At 52.1% G+C, this 21,986-nt stretch overlaps 1 protein-coding gene across 1 annotated transcript in view; it reads left to right on the top strand.

The window, feature by feature from the left end:
• Nucleotides 1–21,986, top strand: part of ATP11A (ATPase phospholipid transporting 11A) — a gene marked incomplete at both ends in the record, with an annotated part of 84,473 nt that overhangs the window by 57,834 nt on the left and 4,653 nt on the right. The window contains 9 exons of the mRNA XM_082675351.1: nt 2,843–2,946; nt 7,195–7,376; nt 9,095–9,346; nt 10,492–10,666; nt 12,728–12,830; nt 13,083–13,228; nt 13,789–13,848; nt 14,316–14,443; nt 16,344–16,479. Of these exons, the coding sequence (XP_082531477.1) occupies nt 2,843–2,946; nt 7,195–7,376; nt 9,095–9,346; nt 10,492–10,666; nt 12,728–12,830; nt 13,083–13,228; nt 13,789–13,848; nt 14,316–14,443; nt 16,344–16,479 (1,286 nt within the window). The remainder of the gene's footprint in view (nt 1–2,842; nt 2,947–7,194; nt 7,377–9,094; nt 9,347–10,491; nt 10,667–12,727; nt 12,831–13,082; nt 13,229–13,788; nt 13,849–14,315; nt 14,444–16,343; nt 16,480–21,986) is intronic.

The following is a 21,986-nucleotide window of genomic DNA, read 5'->3' as shown; positions in this document are numbered from 1 at the left end:
TTTCTCTTTGGAAACTTGCCTGGAGAGCAGTGAAACCAAGCTGCTGCCCTGAACCTGCAGACCCGGCCTCAGGTATGGCCTGGAGAGCTCTGCGTCAGCAGCGTCCTCACGCTCAGCTCGAGCGGATCTCCTTTCCACAAAGTGAGTTCCCGTAACAGGGCTGCTTGAGCCTCTTTCGATGGAACCGGAAATGCCTTATTTTGTCTCCCAAGCCGGTTGAGGACATGCGGCTGAAGGCCCATCTTTCAGCCAGGCCCTGTGAACCGCGCTCCGCGAGCTGCAGCGCTTGGGCATCTCAGAGCTCGCACTCAGACCACGTGGCTCCCTTGCCCGCGAAGCAGGCCGTCAGACGTGGGGTCCCCACCGACGAGCCTTGCGCCAGTGAGCGCCGTGGGCGCCAAGTCTTTATGTAAATGCTGCCCCGGACACGTGGCCACGGGGGCAGCAGGACACGGGAAGCACACGGCCCGTCGTGTGTGGAGACGAGTCCCCTGGGCGGGTGCCCCCTCTGCTGTGCGCTGGCCAGCGCTGGGGTCCATCCAGGACAAAGGCGTTCAACTGTGCAAGGTCCCACCATCCGTCTTTGTCTCTTGTGACTTTCCCCGATACAAACGTGGCTCATGCTCGAGACAGTCCGTGAGCCGGCAGTCGTGGCCACAGCCTCAGGAAGCAGTGCGCCAGCTGGTCACACACCATCTTCTCCCCCTCTGCACATTCTCCTGACCCGCCCCGCACAGCGCAGGAACCGAGGTGTGGACCGTGGAATCTTCACGAACAGCGACACTTCCCGTCAGAAGGAGCGTGGCTCGGCCTGGAGCTGCAGCTGGGTCACGTGAAGGACTTACATCCTCGGCGCTCGCGCCGCTAGAAACCCCTTCCTGGAGGGGAGAGGCTGGGCCATCAGAACCCCGCAAGGCAGCAGTGAATTCTCAGAGACGTTGAATATTTAACTAAACAAGTTGTTCTCTAAGTAGTAATACCTGCCCGGAGATGACCCTAAAGGCACTGATTTCCAGCCTCGTGGGCGGGACGGAGACCGGAGCCCCTGCAGCCCTGAGCTTCTGAGGATTCTCCCCGAGAAGCCACTGCAGCCGTGGAGCCACCCGGGTCCCATGGCGCTTGGCGTGGGCCGCGGTCACCTCACCTGTGTGTTTGCACTGCTCTGGAATTCTAACTTCTTACTCGTTTACAAAACTGGAAAAGCAGGTCTGCAGCTGGGGCCCAACAGTCTCTGCTCTTGTCCTTTGCAAGTTAAACGTCGCCTTCCACTCCAGATGTTTTCACGTCAGAGGCTCCGCTTGACAGAGTCTTTAGGCTGAACACGGCCCACGTCTACGGCGGGTACAGAGGGATGACAGGTTGAGACAGGAGAAAATTTAAGTCATTCACAGGCCATTACTTGGAGTCACCTGTGATTTTTCTAGAAAAGGAATTACTGTTCAAGAAGGTATCAGCACTCAGAATTGTCTGGACCACGAAACTTGTTTTATCCTATATCTGGTGCCGTACGTACAGCATTGCCTAGAAGTCACGGCTGGTGCCGGGCACGGACTCTGCCGTCAGGCTGGCGGGCGTGTGACCAGGACCCTCGGGTCACGGCCTGAGGGTGTGCGGGCTTCTCCTGGGGATTGGACTCACTGCTCAGATTCCCACTGGGGGCGGCGGCCGTGCGGTCGCCTCTTTCCCAGCTCAGCCCCACGTGTCCCCTCCGCACGCCTGCGACACACACTGCAGACACCGTCCTTCCTGGCCGTAGGTTGACGTTGCCCTGGGTTTAACTCCAGGACTCCCGTGAGCGTGAACCGGGCCGTGTTTTAAGTGTTTCGCTCTGTATGTTGCAGAAGATAGTTCTTTCTGGGACCAAGGACAGAGCCACCCACAGTGGGCTCCGATGCTGCCCCTGAGTTCACGGGCCCTTGTCCAGATCCCCGTGTGGACCACCGGTTCTGGCACCCCAGCCCTCGCCCCAGCACTGTGCCCCCTCCTCCTGGCCTCTCCTGGTGCTCTGGGTTTGGCTCCCGGGTTTCCTTCCTGCGGGCCGTCAGCGTCTAGGGTTTCCAGGTACCCACCCCAGGCCGGGGCTCAGTGTTCGTGATTTCTATCTGATGACAAGTGCTGAACAGAACCCGGTTCCAGCGGCAGTGCCCCCTCTCCGGCCCTGCAGCCGCTGTGACAAGCCCCCCGGTGCTTCCGCAGCAGAGAGCCACGTGGTTTGCAGGCCAGAAGAGTCCTCGAGAAAGAGGAGCCCCGGTGCCAGCGGCCTGTGGGTCAGCGCGGGCGCGCGCAGTTCTTTCTGAGCTGAGAGCTTCCCAACCCGTCTGGAAGGGAAAACCTTTCACCTCGAGGGGGGAGGAGCGTGCACCTCCAGCACTGACACGTGTGAAGTGACCGGGGCAGTAGGTGTGGGGAGCATCGTTCGACAGATGCTTCTCGCCACTCTTGGTCACGCCCAGTGTCCCAGCAGCTTGTTACCCCATTTGGGGTCGGCCACGCCCTCTGCGTCCGTACCCCTCCCTGGTCCCGAGGGCATTCGTCCCTCACTCACATCCTTGCCAGGGAGCAGGCGGAAGTGACAGGATGAAGGACGCCCAGGAGCCAGTTTCGTTCCTGGTTCCTGACTTTCCTGAGATTCTGGGCTTGTCGGAATAAAACGAGGCTTTGTGGGGGGGTCTGTGGCTTTGACGTTTTCCTGATCTTACAGGTTAACCGGTCAGTCGACATCTCCACGACAGTCTCAGCGCTGGTACCCCTGGTTTTGTTTTTAATAAAAGCGTCATTTGAAAAATAATTTAGTCTTCCCCATAGAGTGATTAAATGAAAATCTTCTTTCCTCGTTTTCTAGGAGAAATTTATCTGTTTTGCAAAGGAGCAGATTCCTCAATATTTCCCCGAGTGATAGAAGGCAAGGTGGACCAGATCCGATCCAGAGTGGAGCGCAACGCAGTGGTGAGATGCGGGCGGCGGCCTCACGCCTCTTCTCCCTCGTGGGGGGCACGTTCCTGCTGGGTGCCACGTGCGCGCGCCGTGGGAAGCCTGGCCACGTGCCCTCGGGCGGGCACCACCCTCCACAGCCCTCCGCTGGTGTTTGGGCGGGAGGGCGTCCAGAATGACAAGCACGTTGTGACGGTCTTGAAGAAAATAGATCTTTATCCTGAGGACTTGCAGTGATTGGCGGCTAATGCTTTCCCTCGTGGCCTGTTTGGTTTTCTTCTCGCGGTTTGTTCTGAAGCGAGTGCTCCGTCGGTTCTAGGCTCATCCGAGCTCTTACATCCTCAGAACTTCGTTCCATTTTGTGGCTGAAAAATATTCCATCGTGTGGACGCGCTGTATGTGCCACACCGTGTTTATCCGTCGTCTGTTGGTGGGCACTTGGGTTGTTTCCACCTTTTGGCCACTGGGAACGATGCTGCTGTGAACATGGGTGCGCTCGTATCGGTCTGAGTTCCTTTGATTGTGTACCTAGGACTGGGATGGCTGGGTCACCTGGTAATTCCAATATGTTTCACTTTCGAAGGAAATGCCAGACTGTTCCCCAGAGGCTGCAGCGCGTCGCAGCCCCACCAGCCGTGCGTGAGGGTGTCAGTTCCTCCACCTATTCGCCAGCACTTGTTATTTTCCATTTTTGTTAACTAGTCACCCTGGTTAGGTGTGAAGTGGTAACTCATGGTTTTTGTTTGCATTTCCCTAATGACTGAAGGTGTTGAGCACCTTTTTAGGTGCTTATGGACCATTTGTATCTTCTTTGCACAAATGCTTATTCAGGGTTTTTGCCCATTTTTTAATCAGGTTTTATTTCTTGTTGAATTGTAGGAGTTCTTTATATATTCAGAATACTAACACCTTATCAGATGTATGAATTGCAAACATTTTCTCCCAGTCTGTAGGTTGTCTATCACTCTCTTGATAGTATCCTTTGATGCACAAAAGCTTTTAATTTTAATCAAGTCCAATTTACTTTTTTGTTGTGGCCTGTGCTTTTAGTGTCGTATTTAAGAAACTGTTGTCAAACCCAAGATCGTAATTTGTCCCTATGTTTTTTTCTGAGAGTTTTATAAGGTAGCACTTACATTCAGGTCTTTGATCCATTTAGAGTTAATTTTGCGTGTGTGGGACAGGTAAGGGTCCAGCTTCACTCTGTCACATATGGATGGCTGCTTGTGTCAGGACCGTTGGTTGAACAAGACTGTTCTTTCCCTGTTGGATGGTCTTGGCATCCCTGTCAAAAATCATTGGGCCACATGTGCAGCTGTTCATTTTTGAGCTCTCGGTTCTGTTGCGTTGGTCTATGTCTGTCTTTACGCTAGGACCACCCCGTTTTGGTTACTTGTCCCTCTCCGGTGAGTTTTGAAACCAGGAAACGTGAGTCCGTCCTCCAGCCTCGTCCTTTTACAAGATTGTGGTCTACTCTGCGTCGCTTGAGATTCCCCATGAATTTCAGGTGGGTTTTCCCATTCCCACGAGAATGCCATTGGTGTTGTGATGGGCGTTGTTCTGAACCTGTAGATCACTTTGGGTGGTGTCGTCATCGTGCGATATTAAGTCTTGCAATCTGTGAACACAGGATGCCTGTCCATTTACTTAGATCTTCTGTGATTTCTTTCAGCAACGTATTGTAGTTTTCAGTCTATGAACCTTTCACCTCCATGGTTTAACTCATTCTCGGGTATTTTATTCTTTCTGATGCTACTGTGAATGGTCTTGTTTTCTTAATTTCCCTTTAGGATTGTTCATAGTTAGCGTGTAGAAGTGCAGCCGCTTTTTGTGTGTTGACTTTGAATTCTGCACCTTTACTGAATTCGTCTTTTAGTTCCAACCATTTTTTTTTTTTTTTTGTGGTGGAATCCTTAGCGTTTTCTACATATAAGATCCTATCATCTAAGAACAGAACTAACTTTATTTCTTTCTTTCCAACTTGATACCTTTTTTTTTCTTGCCTGATTGCTCTGGTTAAGACCTCTGGCGCCATGTTGAATGGAAGTGGCAGAGGCAGCCATCCTTGTCTTCTGCCTGATCTTAGGGAGAAAGTTTTCCACCTCCCCCCGTTGAGTATGATGCTGGCTGTGAGTTTGCATATATGGCTTTTATCAGGTTGAGGAAGTTCCCTTCTATCCTAGTTTACTGAGTGGTTTTATCATGAAAAGCTGTCGGGCTTTGTCAGATGCTTTTTGGCATCTGTTGAGATGATCATGTGAGTTTTTCTCCTGTGTTCTATTTATGTCATATATTACATCGATTGGTTCTCATATGTTGAATCCCCCTTGCATCACTGGGATAAATCCCTCTTGGTCATGTATATAATCCTTCAGACATACTGTCAGATTCAGTTTACTAAAATTTGGTTGAGGATTTTTGCATATATGTTTGTAAGGGATAATGTTCTGTAATTTTCTGTCCCTGTGGTGTATTTGTCTGGCTTTGTATATCAGTATTGTTTTATATACAGTGTCCAGGGTTTTAGTAATACTTTGCAGGAAGAATAGAGAAAAGTATCTCTACTCCATGTTTCCACAAGGGGAAGCCCCATAGCTGCTTTTAAAGGCAAGGTTCTATTTATTTCTGAAGTTTCTGCTGACCGTTCACACCAGCTCTATGTTCTGGGACAGCTCTGAATTACTATCCTCGTAAAACCTCTTTCTTATCGTGCAGTTTTTCTGGCGTAGAATGAAGTCATACACATATATCCTGTGCGTTTCACCTCTTAGGAGAAGTCAGAGGATCCATTCTGTAGCTCGAGCTCATGTCTCCGATCTGTACCTTGATCACCGTGGATACTTCTGATCCAACTTCAACCACTCTTTTTAGCAGAAGTCACTGAGTTATTATTGTGTGCCAAGGAGTCGGGGGTGAAGTGAGACAGTGCCAGCGGCCTGAGAGCTCCCACCCCACAAAGGAGACAGACAGGAGGGCAGCGAAGTGGGCGGGGCGTGGACCCGGGAAGGATGCAGGGGAAGAACATCTCTGCGCTTTCACAGCTCGGGGGCGGAGGGGGACCTGCCTTCTCAGAGAGGCGAGCGGGCTGCTTGCTTGCTCCCCTGGGACGGGACTCGGCGTCTGGATGGTGGGCGGTCACAGCGCTCAGTGCCTTCCCAGAGCCTCGGACACACAGATGCTGCTTTTGTCCTGCTCCTTCCCGGGGACTCCCTTCCCGCCTTCAGGCTTCCGAGAGCTCCGGGGACAAGAGGAGCTGTTAACCCGACCATGATCGTGTCCCTTGGCTACATCTGGAGGTCGGAGAAAACATGGAAGATGTGAAGCGTTCCTGAGAGCGATGGGACGTTAGAATTCATATAGTGGAAACCCTTCAAATCTTAGGAACCGGTGTTCTCCCAGAATTTGGACTGATTATGTAGGATACTGGCTCATTTCAGGGGATCCGTAGAGTTGGGGCTGAAGGAACAAGGGAAGCAGAAGGGGGTCGTCCAGGGTCGCCAGTCGGGCCGTTGCGATGGTTGCTTCATCGTGACCAAAGGAAGCGTCTGTTGACGCAGTGAAAGTGCTCTGTGTGGCGCCTTTGAGAGCCCAGCTTCCTGGTGCCCTGCCGGCTGGTGTGCTTGCCCTGCGCGCCCTGACGTCCAAAATTAGTCTTAGGTTCTTATTTTCCTCTTCTGTGGACCCGATAGGTTTGATCAATAACTGTGTGGTTTTCCTTCAGTGAGACCCAAATAAGATCAAAGTGTCACACAAACTCCCCACGTAAAGCGTCACTTTAGAAATATCACTTGATGGGGCTTCCCTGGCGGTCCAGTGGTTAAGACTTTGAGCTTCCACTGCAGGGGGCGTGGGTTCAATCCCTGGTCAGGGAACTAAGTTCCCACATGCCACGTGGTGTGGCCAAAAAAAACACAAAAAAAGAAATATCACTTGATATTTACTATAAATTGCTAATTGCTATCCTAAAAAAGGTTAACTCTTCATTTGTCAAAATAAAAGAACCAAGTCTTATCTTTCGACGGCCCTGGTTTATATTTTGTATTCCCACGCTTACTAGTTTGAAATCTTTATCATCTACCATGATTGTGTATATTTAAGGTGGATACGCTTCACTTGCAGAAGACCAGCCCCTTGAGGGTGGGTTGGCTTCTCGTTCTCTGGTTAGTCACTCGAGCTGGAGGGGGGTGTCGGGAAGGCTTTGGGAAGTGATATTCAGCAAAGTGACCCTCGAGTTTACGTTAAGTGCCGCTTTGTGTCCTGCAGGAGGGGCTTCGGACCTTGTGCGTTGCCTACAAAAGGCTCATGCAGGAAGAATACGAAGGCATCTATAAGCTGCTGCAGGCCGCCAGAGTGGCGCTCCACGATCGGGAAAGGAAGTTAGCAGAAGCCTATGAGCAGATAGAGAAAGACCTTATCCTGCTCGGTGCTACGGCCGTGGAGGATCGGTAAAGGCTCGCCGCGCTTGTCTTCAGAAATAATAGTGTTGCAGCGGGATCGCAGGGGCTACAGGGGCGCTTCGGGGGGAGCCCCACAGCCGGTGTCGGCCGCACCCGGTGAACGCGTTCACACGTCAGGACCGGGCAGGCCACTTGGTTGCCTGGGGTAATAGCGCGGGGGGTCAGGCTGCGCTATTGTGATGTTTGACTTTCCACGAATAAAAGGCCCCCAGAAGAAACCAGAAATGGTCAGCATTTTCACACCATATTCTGAATAGTCAAGCTACAAGGCTATGCTGTTCAATTATTCTTTAGAATGGAATCAATAACTAATCTGGTCCTCAGTTTGTCACTAGTTCTTTCCAAATACAAGTGTAAACATGTTGGATCTTAACATTCTCAGTGTTCTTGTCATCACTCATTGAAGGAATTTAAAATAATGAAGTAGAACATTGCAAAAACTGACAATAATAGCTGGTAGAATTCCTGGGTCCTTGGAGGAACTGGGGAGAAGGGAAGGCTCTTAAGGGTGGAGGGATCTTCGCCTGCGCATCTGAGGACCCTCACGGGGGTCCTGGGAGCTGATGCACCTGGGGGGAGCTGGTACCTCAGGACACTGAGAGTAGATCCCCGGGGATGGGGCGGAGGGGAGGGGTTGAAGTGATGATATTTGATTACAGATTATTTCTTTGAAATCTCTGGCCAACATCTTTACAGACCACTCTGGGCCTCGGTTTCCTTTTTGCAAAAAAGGATGAAATGAGAGATGGTTTTTTCTGCCTCTAGAATAGTACGATTATATCATCTCCAGACTTGACCTAGGAAGTTTATCCCAGAATCTAACCAGATGGTTCCAGTCAGAATCCGGATCCTTTCCTTGCCTTTCACTCAGCACTGGACAGAAACACATCACTGACACACATCTATCAAAAACTAAGACTCTAAAATCTAGAAAACACAGCAGGCCCCCAAGTGAGGCAGACGTGGTTTTGCTGCCAGACTTCCACGGATGGCAAGACAGCCCGACCAAGGTCAAGAGTGCCGTTTATCCTCAGACATGTGTTGTGGCCTCTGCAAGCTGTGGGTTTTCTACACGTAGACCAGGATCCTAACACCGTCCTCATCCTGTAAGGTTCTGGCAAAGACAGAACGTCGCAGGCAAGTGCTTCCCGCAGCATCTGACGCGGGGCGAGCCTGCGACGCCATCAGCCCGTCCCAGAGCCACGCCTGGCATTTCACGTTCTTTAGGGGAACCTGGGCTCCGATTTGATACGTGGCAAAATTAGAACAGTTTATGCACAGTGAAAAGGTGGTGAGCGCCACCTCTTTTCCAGGTCCCGTTTTTCCCTGGTTAAGACTCTTTTGGTTGGTGGTTATGACGGGCTGTCTTATAATAGCGTAAAGTCCTCTCTGAGTAGCAAGTCCCACCAGGCAGAAAACTGTGTGCTCGGCCACTGTTACTCGTACAAGATGCCGCTTTGTTTCTTAGTATTTTATCCCTGTGGATTTTCTCGTGTTAGGAAGTGTTCTGTTGTAAAAGGTTAATACACAGCTGGAACCAGCCTCGGGTCCTTCACGGGAAATCATGAGCCAGCACCGCGGTGCTTTTTAATTTGGGGGCAAAAAACTGAAACAGTTCAGTAGATCACAAGTTCTCGGAATTCTGCACTTGGTTTGCTGTGTCCACGCTGACGTGTGTGTGTTGTCCCCCGCCCCCCACCCCCCAGGCTGCAGGAGAAGGCGGCCGACACCATCGAGGCCCTGCAGAAGGCGGGCATCAAGGTGTGGGTGCTCACGGGTGACAAGATGGAGACGGCAGCCGCCGCCTGCTACGCCTGCAGGCTCTTCCGCAGGAACACGCAGCTGCTCGAGGTGACCACCAAGAGGCTGGAGGAGCAGAGCCTGCACGACGTGCTCTGCGAGCTGAGCAAGACCGTCCTGCACTGCAGCGCCAGCCTGACCCGGGACAGCTTCTCAGGGTAGGCGGGACGTTTGCAGACGGACTGGGCAAGCTCCGGGGGCAGGGCCGTGGCCTCAGCTCCCTTTGTGCGGACGTGGTCCTGTCCTCTGGCCTCTAACAGCATCCCGTGGTCGGGACCATGACCAGAGCTATTTCTCTCTAGCAACTGTGACATATATGCCTTTTTGCATCAGAGCGGGGTGTGTGTGTGTGTGTGTGTGTGTGTGTGTGTGTGCGTGTGTGTGCGCGCTCACTTGCAGACTGCTGGCTGAGGGTGCAAAGAGACTTCATTCATGGATTTACAAACTATCGTGCCTGGGGTGATTCCCATCTGCTTCTACGACGCTTGCGGGCTGCATCGTGGATTCCTCAGGGCTCCCGCCAGAGCAGGAGGGAGACGTGAATAATGCGTGGTCGTTTGTCGATTAAGACAGAACAGTGTATGCCCGACAGTTGTTTTTTCCAAGAATATTCGCCAGTTTATCCACATTTTATCAACGCTCTCCTTGCTGGTATTAGACGCATGATCTAAGGTTAGATTTCATTTGAGTCGTTTCCAATTTTCATTAATTTAGATAAAGCAAAGGCAGCTCTCTAATCATATGTGGATCTAAAATTATTCATTTATAAATAGTACAGCGATATTTCCCTTTGCCCTGTCTGCAGAATTCCTTTTGGGGATTAGAGATATTCCTTGTAATTTTGAAACCCAGCAAAGAGAAATTACGACCATGTTCTTTCCAAGTCAGGTCACCCGGGCAGAGTAGCACGGAGGTATTAGTTGTAACAATAAAGCCTGTGGTTGGCTGAGGTGGCCAGGCAGTTCGGGAATGAAGGCCGATCTCTTCGATAGCGGGATAAACGCTCTCCTTCTGTTGTCAAGAAGTACCGGAACACGCCCAGGAGTCCACAGTTGCGACCGTTGTTTGTTTTGCCTCAGTGAAATGAGAAAGTTTAATTCACACACAATTTTAAAATGTAATCAAAGGCCTTACAGCCACTAATCTAGAGGCTGTGTTATTATTGACAAAACAAGAAAACCCAGTTTCTTAATCCTTGATCCTGACTGTGTAGCATCTATAGATATCCCCAAAAAGTACGTAGTCTTCTCAAATCTCTGGATTTAGTTACTGAGTAATTTCTCTGGTTTGTATGATCTAACAGACTCTCGGCCGATATGCAGGACTACGGTTTAATTATTGATGGTGCCGCGCTGTCCTTGATAATGAAGCCGTGTGAGGACGGGAGCTCCAGCCACTACCGAGAGCTCTTCCTGGACATCTGCCGGAACTGCAGCGCCGTGCTCTGCTGCCGGATGGCGCCCCTGCAGAAGGCCCAGGTCCGCCGCCCACCAGGAACCAGCTAGGGATCCCCGGGGGAAGGGGTTACGTAGTGAGAGCCATTCATGAGCCCTTACAGCCTCTGGGTTTTATTTTTAAATCCAGCAAAGCACCTCCTTTTAAAAATGGAAGCAAAAATGATAGAAATTGAAACGTGAGACTTAACTTTGCTCGCTGTGGTTAGTAAGCATTGATGGAATCAGATGGATGGCCCTTCCGGGTGCAGAGACCAAGGGAGATGCTCGTCCCATCTCTCACGTAAACAGATCTGTATCAAGGAGGTAGAGCCGTCTGTACGGAAGCCCGGGGGGAGGCAGCTGCCGTCGAGCACCTACTGTGTGCCGATTGCTGAGGCAGGTGCGAACCCACCGACCCTCACGGTAACCCTTGAGGCGAGGGAGGCTGTGCTAATTTTAGGAATGAAGTACCTAAGACACAAAATCGGGAGAACCTGCCTGGCGGGATGATCTGGAAAGTGGCGGTCCGAATCGGCTTCCACTCTGTCGGACTCTGAACTCACGTTCTGCCCATTGCACCACACTCTTGTGGAAACACCACCTGACGTGTTTTTTTCTTAATTTTTTTTTTTTTTTTGGCTGCGTTGGGTCTTCGTTGCTGCACGTGGGCTTTCTCTAGTTGCGGTGAGCGGGGGCTACTCTTCGTTGCAGTGCGCGGGCTTCTCATTGCAGTGGCTTCTCGTTGTGGAGCACAAGCTCTAGGCGTGTGGACTTCAGTAGTTGTGGCTCTAGAGCACAGGCTCAGTAGTTGTGGCACGTGGGCTCAGTAGTTGTGGCGCACGGGCTTAGTTGCTCTGCGGCGCGTGGGATCTTCCTGGACCAGGGCTCGAACCCGTGTCCCCTGCATTGGCAGGCGGATTCTTAACCACTGAGCCACCAGGGTAGCCCCCTGTTGTGTGTTTTTAAATATTTTTTAAAGCATATGGGATACGAACGTGAGCATGTGTGCCTTTCTGGTGTTGGTAAACCTAAAACGGTCCCAATTCTGTAAACCACATTTTAGATAAGGGAGATCAGTTTCTCTTGAGTTGCTCATGAAGGAAACTGTCAGCTTCTCAGACTGACCTAGTGCTTAAGGTAAAATACTGAACACCACGTGCAAAGGGGTCATTTTTCGCGTCCTTGCATGCGTGCTACACTGACGTGCCACGTGACAGTGTCACTAAGCATAAAACACATAAAGCATCGCCCTGGGGTGATTCTCAGTGAAGAGAAGCAGACTCAGGCGTTCACGTACGTTCTATTTGGGATAAAAATGGTTTCATTCCCAGCTTCCCTCTTAAATGTGTGACTCTGCGTAAACCTTGTACAGTGACGTCCAGAACAGAGCTAAGGATGTCGTTTGGTCTTCACATGATACTTGGTATTTCTTTTAGGTTCTTAAGTGACTTTTGCAAACTTTGATGCCGATTAGTGTCTCAGTCTTGAAACAAGAAGGCAATCCACACATTTTTCCCTCATCTTTTCCATCATGGAACCTTATACTTGGCACATAAATAGGAAAAAAGACTGTCAAGAAACAGACTAAAAATTTGGAAATTATTCATTGCATTGAGTTGTCAGATTTGGTTTTGCACACATGACAAATTTGAAAAGTAAATGAGCAGCTTATTTTAAAAAATAGATGCTTGAAACCAGATAGCTTGGAAGAGCAGCATCTTCTAACGGAATGCAGCATTCACACTCCCCCCACCCCGTATATTTAAATCTGTTTCCCCCACGTTTACATAAGGAGTTGAGCCGCCCCTGCAAATGACTTCCTGGATTTCACTCTCCGTCCTGTCTGCCCACCAGCCTGCTCAGCTCATCTTACTACAGTCATTTCTCAGCTGCTTTTGCTGAAGTGTGTTTCGCTTTCGACGTCAAAAAGGTTTTATCCTAAGTGGATAAAATAGACTGCATATGATCAATAATTCACTTTAAGTACATAGTTGTTTCCTTTTTCCTTGACTAACTTGACATCGTTGTCGTTTCTGCCTAGTTAGTGAATGACCTCTGCAAAAATAAAACAGACGGTGAAATCTGCACTTGCTTCTTTTCCAGATTGTTAAATTAATCAAATTTTCAAAAGAGCACCCTATCACTTTAGCGATTGGTGACGGCGCAAATGACGTCAGCATGATCCTAGAGGCCCACGTGGGCATAGGTAAGCCCCTCGGTTCTGCCTCCCTGCGCCTCTTGGTAACCCGGGTTTATCACGCAGCTGGACGAGAAAGGACACAGCCAAGGCAGGGCCATAGAATGTAGACACACGTTCAGGACACTGTCTGTGACACAGAGCGTTCGTGACTAGAAATCCAACAGTCACGGTTCAGCCCACCCCATTTTGCCTGTGTCCGTGTCCACCTGCGTGGTGTTGAGAAAGGCTTTCCTCAGCGCGTTTGCTCCCTTCTCGTAGGCATCATTGGGAAAGAAGGTCGCCAGGCTGCAAGGAACAGCGACTATGCGATACCGAAATTTAAGCATTTGAAGAAGATGCTACTTGTTCATGGGCACTTTTACTATATTCGAATATCTGAGCTTGTGCAGTACTTCTTTTATAAGGTAGGAAGGCTTTCCTTTCCCCTCTCACCGTCTCAAAGCGTGTGAGCGATGGCTCGTCTGTCATGATGGCCCGAGGCTACAGGGGTGATTTGTCCATGGATAGAAGTGACTGTCAGAAAGGAGAGGGTAATCGTAGGACCACGGGAGCAAACGCCCAGCTCTCTTCGCAGTCTCAAAACTGAATGTGGAACCAGTGAGATACGGGCTGTAAAACGCTTGAGGAAGGGGCATTCTTTTATAGTTCCTTGAAGTAGTTTCTTCTTCTTTAATGCGGTTGCATTCTTTCCTGTCTGCCCTGACACCGACGTTGCCGCCTCATTTCTCTGCTACAAGTTTCCCTTGAGTCTGTCTGATCTCAGGGTGACCAGAATGGTCCCGTGTGCACTGCGGGAGCCCCTGAGATGAGCAAGGAGTTTTAGAGCCATTGCCCGTCTTGCTGGAGAATGTGGGGCACTTTGCCCAGGTAGAGTGTGTCACGTGGCCAAGCTCTGTGACGGGATAGAAAAGTGACGTGTCTTACAATGTGCCCTTGATTAACATGCGTGTGACTTCTCTTTCAGAATGTCTGCTTCATTTTCCCTCAGTTTTTATACCAGTTCTTCTGTGGGTTTTCACAACAGGTGAGTCCTGATGCCTGAGGTCGAGCTCACCTGAGCCTTAACCCTCTTCCCCACATGTGTCTGTGGTGGGCGGAGGGTGGACGGCAGGGCATGCAGGCCAGATGACCCCCCCCCGTTCCGTCGCTGATCTTCTTTCATCTAAAGCAGCCAGGACCGGGGAAAATCTAAGCTTGGAGGTGGCGATCAGAATTGCAAACTTTCGTGCAACTTTCTCTTGTTGCAGGTTTGGAATGGCAGGACCGGGTGGGTCCGCTGTGATTTTAATCCAGACTAGTCGACATCCTGACACTTTGAAAAATGTCCTTGTCCTTCTGTATCTGTAGAAAAATGGCTCTGTGTGCATTTTAGAATGCTCGTGCCTGTGGCCCTTTGTAAATGAAAACTACACATGCATATTGAAACGAATCATCCGAAAGTCTTGTCGAGATGCCCGGGTGCTGTTTTCACGTGGCTTTTCGGTCCCGCAGACCCTGTACGACACTGCCTACCTGACTCTCTACAACATCAGCTTCACCTCCCTCCCCATCCTGCTGCACAGCCTGACGGAGCAGCACGTCGCCATGGACACGCTCAAGAGGGACCCTGCCCTCTACAGGTACCTCAAGCAGGCAGCCGCTGTCCAAGGAGAAGGACCGGGCAGCCCTGCCGCGAATCCGGATAATACTTGGTTGAAGTACTTAAAAGCCAGACGATTCCGCGTCAGCTGACACGCTCGCTTCCACAGGAGATTCTTCAAGCAGGAAGCCATGTGATTTAAGTGAATATACTCCAAATTCAGACAGAGGACTTATGTGGCGTTTGAAATGTACACGTTAAGCCAGTTTGTATTTAACGTGATTTTCGATGGTTATGAAAGAACTTGGGGTGAGAGTTTCTATCCCCTTGTGACCCCAGCGGATTTATGGCCTAAATGATCCTCGCAGGTCCAAATAGGTTCCATTCAGTGAGAAAAGAGAAAGTTAACGTATCTGATCTCAGGGTGCTCTTTTCTGCTAAAAAGTATTTTTAATAACAAGGAAATGGTTTTTCTGCTATTTCAGAACTGCACCCCAGGATCTTTGGCCGATTCAATGTGTCACTGTTTATTGTGGCTTTGTAAATTAAACGTGTTATTCTCAGAACATTTTAGATGCACATGTGGTTGTAAGAAATAGGAGAGAGATTCTGTGAGGTTTTATGCAGTTTCCCCAGTGGTAGCATCTGACAGACCATCCTGCAGGACCGCAGGACAAGGTCACAAGCAGGGCACCGACGCGACACGCCCAGCCGTCCTACTGGTCCTTGCTCGTGTGCACACGTGTGCTCACGTGTGTGTGCACTACATTCTGTGCAGGCTTTTCACATGTGTGAGTCCTGTGCCCACACAGTCAAGAGACCTCACCAGCCCCACAGCCTACATCAGAATCATTAGCCGTTAAATGGGGTCTTGAAGTGTTGGGGTCCAAAATAATCCCTGTAGGTGATAAAAAAAAAAAAAAGCAAGCTGTGAGTTTGTCACGTGCATTTAATGGTACAGGAGTAAGTCTAAGAAAATGGGGAACCCACACCATTTTAGACACACACCGGAGGGAACCCGGCAGCTTCTCTGTCTTACTGAACTAGACTGACAGGTGTCGGAAGCCCTGTCGTGAAATGCACAGCCTGGTCCGGGAAGCCCGCGGCCCTGGCATTCGGATGCCAGCGTGTCCCTGTGTCCTGTGTCCTTCCTTTCGGACGCAGAGGTGTGAGCGCTGGCATCTTTCTTCCTCTAGTCATATCACAGTCCATTTTTGAGAAATAAAATATTCAAACAGAGATTGTTCAGGAATATCCGTATGTAGTCAAATGCAGAGTCTGGAGAGCATTTTGCTTTTGCTCCCAGGAAGCTCACTTCATGTCTGTGGGTCCTTCCCACTGTATCAGCTGGGGACGTCGCCCCTCACACCTCAGCATGTTTGCTCCCTTCTCGCTGTGCTTCGACCGTGATGGTTTCGGTTACTACAGCTTTGTGCTACAAGCTGTCCCAGGGCCTTTCTGGGACCGGGTGTGGTGTTGGGTGAAGTGACAGGTGGTGTGGCCGGAGGAGCCGCAGAGCATCCAGTGTGGCTCGGGGGCGTGGCCAGTCGTGAGGCCCACCTGGCATCCCACGGGCTCCGTGCATTCAGAGCGTGTGCCGGCCAGTCGGCGGGTGGAGGTGGGGGTCTGGCCGCGACGTGGACAGGCTGTGTGGGGTGACCCCAGGCGGGAGACCAGGAGCCCCGTGCTCGCGGCCGGGCTTCTCCAGGACCCGCTTTTCGGGGCTTGGCTAAGTGGGTGTCGGTAGGGGCCCCGCCCCCTCCGAGGGCCCTCCTTCTCCTGTGCCTGCTTGTCCCTGCAGCTCTGCCACCTCGGGGCTCTCCGCGAGTCAGGGGCCCCCGGACGGGGACGGCGGCCGCAGGGCCGGTGGACACGGTGGGGGCTGAGTGGGCGCGTGCGCCTGGACGCGCTCACAGGTTCCCACCCTTTGCCTCCCCCAGAGACATCGCCAAGAACGCTCTCCTCCGCTGGCGCGTGTTCATTTACTGGACGTTCTTAGGCGTGTTCGATGCTCTGGTGTTTTTCTTCGGTGCTTACTTCATGTTTGAAAACACAACCGTGACCAGCAACGGACAGGTTAGTACGGAACTGGGTCGTGTCAGCGTGGCTCCGGGGTTCTTTGGGGATAGAGCTTGAATCCAGCACGATCCCGGGTCAGCGCAGTCTCAGCACAGCCCGCGGGGACCGTGTCTGGGTGTCTGCCCCCCAGCTGGATGGAAGGGACGTGATGGCAGAGTTCTGCCGACTGTAGGGACACCCTTCCTGAGGAGTTCCAGGCTTTAGTTCTGTAGCTTACTCACCGTTAGCTATATACCTAGTGGTTCGATTTGATCGTTGAGACGTGGCTTATTAAATATGGGAAATAATTTAGTATTTAACCCATTTTAGTGTTTGTTCACATCCTTAAGTATCTGTTTACTTCGCAACAAGTAGATTTACACTTGCCTGGTAGGCGTTCAGCGCTCTGGTTTTCTGCATAATTTCTAGGGGTTGTTTTATTCGTATCTTGCTTTTTTCTTTCTGCCATGGCTTCCTTCCCACTCTCAGATAGTGACCACCAACACACACATGGTAAGAAATCTGTGGGTGCGTCCTTTGTGTTTTTGGAGTGCGTTATAAATAAAATATTTCTTGAAAATATTTTCCAACGTGACTCCCTTTGTGTGCTTGTCGGTAGAAATGCTGTTAGTTGCTGCCCCACGTCTGTAGGACTGGGGTCGTCCCAGAAACCTGTGCGTCCACTTGGGTCCCTGTTGCTGAGGTTACTCCCTGTATTTCCATGTTGGGGACCACCAGCGGGGTCAGTGGTGTTTCTAAGTGGACTTGATCTGTTTGGACCTCCCTTGACCTAAGTAAGTAGGAAGACACACGAGCATGTGAGGCTGGAGGGGATGCTGCTTTGACCGTGGCCGACCTCCAGCCCCGCCTGGAGAATACGAGAGGCCCGGGGCCCGGCGCCCTGCTTCTGACCTGATGCCCCAGGGTCCACGTAGAGAAGGGGAGCTTGTGAACAGAGGTTTACTGCACGTCCTGTCTGATGGGACACCTCTGTGCCCGTTTGTCCCTCCGCGTGGCTGGCCTGAAGTTCAGAGTCTTGCTGTGTGTTTGCCCATCGGTTTGTCTGTTTCTTTTTTCTTGTGACTGCAAGGTGCTGTCATCTCTCATTATAACTGAAACCAATTTTTCCTAAATTGATCTTGAGGATTTTTCAAAGTCTTTTTGCACTTTTCTAAAATCTTCCCATTTTTCAAGGATTTACACTTTGTCTTAGTTGTGGTAGAATAGCTCCCGGGTGCCACGAGGCCGTCATGTACCGGTGGTTGAGTCGAGCTGTCTTAGCGTTTGCTCTGATGCATCTTTAGTGAGAGTCCCTTGCGGGCCCAGTTTTAAGTGAGCACCTCACGTGTACCTTAAAGAGCTCAGACTTTGTATCCCGGCATCCATGGTCCCAGGATCCAGGCAGTGAGTCGCTTCTGCAGGCGTCACCCTCGCTCACCAGTTGCTCCTTCAGTCGGACAGTTTCACGGTGTTAGAGCCGAGCAAATGGAAGTTGACAGATGAGTACTGTACGAGGTCAGGGAATTAGAGCTCAGACCTAGGGTAGTGTTTTAGACCATGCAGCTGCTGCATTGCTTGACGCTCACATCACGTGGTGACATGGTTGGCCCTGCTCTGCAAGCCCACAAGAGGGCGGGTGTGAGCAGGGAGGGGACATGCACCCTGGACACAGGTGCTGGTCGCCCGAGGGGCCCCGGATGCAGGCCTGGGGGGCCTTCCCGGCACGAGGCTGGGCCGCATCTCCTCCTGCCGCTGCTGTGGTCAGAGCTGCAGGCCCGGGTGCCTTGAGGCCCTTCCCGTGAGCCAAGGGCTTCTGCTGTTTCCTGTTTCTCTGCTACTCACTCCTGAGGGCGCCCTGAGCCACCATGGAACCCGGATCCCAGCGTCTAGAAGGGGTCTTTCCCGTACCATCCCTCCCCCACCTGCCACCTCTGTGCCTTTGCTCAACTGTTATGGGACAAAAGCGTTGATTAGAATCTGGAACGATGACAGGAAGGGAGAGCGAGGTAGAAAGAACGCCTGTTGGCTGGGGCCCTGTGCTCACGGGCCAGGAGCTCTGAGGCCCCCGTGGGAACAGAGTCAGCACAGGCCATGCACATCCTGTCGCGTGAAAAGCTCCTGAGATGCACGGTGATGTCAGGAAGCAGCGTGCGCGACCGTCGTACCAAGCGAGGTGCTGGACCTGGGCGTTTGTCCACAGCTGTGCCTTGGGTCACTGGCGCCCGGGGGACGATAAACAACCTGCAGACGTAGAGGCGTGAGAGCAAGGCCAGCGCTAAGCGGAGGGACACCTGCGGGGACCCAGGGTAGACCTTTATCACCAGGAGGACAGGAGCCCCAGGGCCACACGTGGCGAGCGCGCTCCGTCGATGGTCTGACTCTAGACCCCTGCGGTACCTCGGGGCCTCCGCACAGAGCCTTCTCGCTCTGGATCACTGAGTCTTAAATTCTTGTTTGTTTGTCAGGTAAGGGGGTTGCATCCCTTACAAAACCAAAAATGATATCGTAGGCTGGTTCTGTAGCAATTCAGACAAAGCAGCAAACAGAGCTGTAAGTCCAGGGCGGCCTCAGGGGGCTGCTGACGTCCTTGGTCTTGGGCAGCAGGTGGTTCGGTGAGGATAGCGGTCATCTCTGTCCTCTTCCAAGGAGGACGGACGTGTCTTCTTGGTGGGACATTTTAGCTGCCCCGTTCTAGTGATGGTCGGGAGGTGACCCCTAAATCATTCTGTAGGCGTGTTCGTGGATCCGTTGAGAACAACTGAATCATTGATAACTTTCGAAAAAGAGAAATTCACTTGTGGAGCGTTTTCTGCACAGACATCAAGAGCTGTATTATTTCTCAAGTGAGAATATAAGACAATGATTATTTTATTGTTGAACTGCGGGATATTCCTAGGTGCACGCTTGAAAGTTTGGGGCGCGTTGTAATAGAAGCCAGTAAACATCTAGAGCGCGGGAACGTGAGCTGTCCTCAGCGGGCTGAGGACAAGAACACCAGCGCTCAGCAGAGGTTCCCAGTCAGCACGTGAAGCGAATGTAGTAGATGTGGCCGCGATCTTGAGAAAACATAAGACATGTTTGTCGTGGGATATTTTTACACACAAAAATTAAACTGCTCTAGGCTTTAGAGCTTCTGTGAGCAGTAAGATTTCCTACAAGATAGTCCTGAGGAAGAGGAGAGAGGGCGGAGTGGGAGAAGGAATTAAACTTGGACCTGGTTGCGGGGGAGGTGGGAGACCTCCTACTGAATCCTCTCCTCTGAGCGAGGCCCAGAAGTTCACGACGTTCTCCGCAGAGACGCGTGTTGCTTTAGGAAATCAGCCCCGGGGCTTCCTGGGGGCTGGGGAACTGATATCACTCGGGAGAAAGGCCGTCCCTCAGGACACCCCTTTGAGAAAGGGGATTGGAGCCCCAGTGAATCACCCCCAAAGTCCATAGAAATGATGGGTAATGAATTCAATAATGCGTTGACTATCAGCTCGACCTGAGGGCTCCCTTAACTAAGGAGCCCCAGAGGCGCTTACGGAGGTGTTACCGTGATCACCTCCCAGTGAGCTGCGATAGCTGGCGGAGGGCACAGGTGAAGGTGGCCAGGTGTGCAGCCTTGCCCAGGTTCCAACCCAAAGGCCTGAATCTGATTCAAGGCACTTGTGCTTTACTGCTGTTCGCCTGTAAACAGCACACCCTGTGTTTTGCTGGGCTGGGCGTGGATCCCAGATCCACCAGAATCTACCGGATCCTAGGAATCTCGGCAGCGCCTTGGGAAGCACCGTCCTACCCCTCTCGGGAAGAGATGAGAAGCCGTTTGAGTGATTTAAATGTTGTCCCCGATTGCGATGCTGCTGGAGCTGCCCTGTCGCTCTGCCACTGGTGCTCCACAGCCACATTTGCTGCTGCCTAACAGTTTTGTAAAGGATCTCTGAATCCCTCCCAGGCAGGGGTGGCAAACACAAAGGCTGTGAGGGCTTCTGCCCGTGAAGCTGAGCTGATGGTGCCCGCGGGGTTCAGAGCCGCCCCCTCCCTGCGCCTTCACCTCTTGCTTTTGGCTAAAAACGGTAGCTTCCAATGAAAAGGAAGCGGGCGCTGCGTCCTCCTGCACCTGCTGGCCACTGCCGAGCTGCAGCCCACCTCAGAGGGAAAATTTCCTGCCCCCGACATGAAGCATTGAAGAGAGAGCCCTGTTTTTGAGGGTTTCCCAGCCTGGGCACTGTTGCCAGTGAGGCCAGGAGTTCTTGGTTGTAGGGCTGCCCCGGTGCAGTTAGCAGACCCCTGGCCTCTGCCTCCTGGATGCCAGTAGCCCCCTCCCCCGAAATGTCCCCAGACACTGCAGGTGTCCCCCACCTCAGGGACAGAATCACCTCCAGGGACGGCCACCGTGGCTGTGGATCTGAGCCCAGTTTTGATCACGCTGATGAAGCGAAGAACGAAGTGACGAGGGTCCTTAAGTCTGTTCCCTGCAGAAGTCCTGGCGCTTTGGTTTTTCTCCTAGAATTCTGCAAGTAGGTTCTTGCCTCGGTAAACACCTCGCAAGGCCTGCAGCCCACATGCTCGCCTGAAGTGAGTCGCGTGTAGGGATGTTCCTTTGGTTGAAAACTAACCACACGGGAAAGCAGTTTTTATTCCGGCTGGTAATGCTTTGTTTTCTCTTAAAGAAGAACTAGGAGCGTTTTCTGAGGCCCAGCTCGCAGAATCCGACAAACCAGAAATGGGTCGGCTCTTAGGCGGTGTAGAAATCTCAAAGAAAATAACTCTTGTAAAGTAACAACAAGAGGCTGGTTTGTCCCCGGGAGGAAGACTCTGAAGTGGCTGGTGTTGCCTTTTGCTTGTGTCTGTGTCTGTGGGTGAGAAACGTGTTGTCCCCTGGTCGGACGTGTGTGCTCCCCGCTGGCCGAGCCCACATCCCGCCGGGGCCTCGTCCGGGGGCTGCTGCGTGTCCGAGGTCCTGGCCGCGGACCTGCCCCGGGCCCTTGTGCAGCTCTGTCGTGTCTCCCCTCCTCCGTTTCCATGGCTCCCACGGGGCCGCATCCTGGTGATGCCGCCCGCAGGGGACAAGGCTGTCGCTCTCACCGCTCCCAGGACGATGGCAGCCGTGGTTTGCCTTCCGAGCCGAAAGGTGTTTGAGCTGAAAAGAGACTAGACACGCGCTCTACCGAGCGTGGGCTGGGCCGCCGGGTAAAGGTCTCGTCCGCGTGAAACACGAGCGGGGAGAGCGGGGTCGGCCCCTGCGGACCGTGACTATAGCGAGCGGGGGGAGCGGGGTCGGCCCCTGCGGACCGTGACTCTAACGAGCGGGAGAGCGGGGTCGGCCCCTGCGGACCGTGACTATAGCGAGCGGGGGGAGCGGGGTCGGCCCCTGCGGACCGTGACTCTAGCTCGCAGGCGTGTCCTGCTCTGGTTTGTAAGCAGGGCCGCCGTTTGCGGGAGCAGCGAGAGGGCAACACCGGGGGTGGCTGTGCAGGAAGGACGGGGCGCCCAGCGGGAACCACCACCCGCCCCAGCGATGCTGCGGGATCTGAGGCCTAGCG

This window comes from Grampus griseus (genome assembly GCF_964374135.1).
Source record: "Grampus griseus genome assembly, chromosome: 18".
Lineage (NCBI taxonomy): Eukaryota > Metazoa > Chordata > Mammalia > Artiodactyla > Delphinidae > Grampus > Grampus griseus.
Note: the sequence above shows the minus strand (reverse complement) of the source record. Positions and strands in the feature narration are given on the sequence as shown.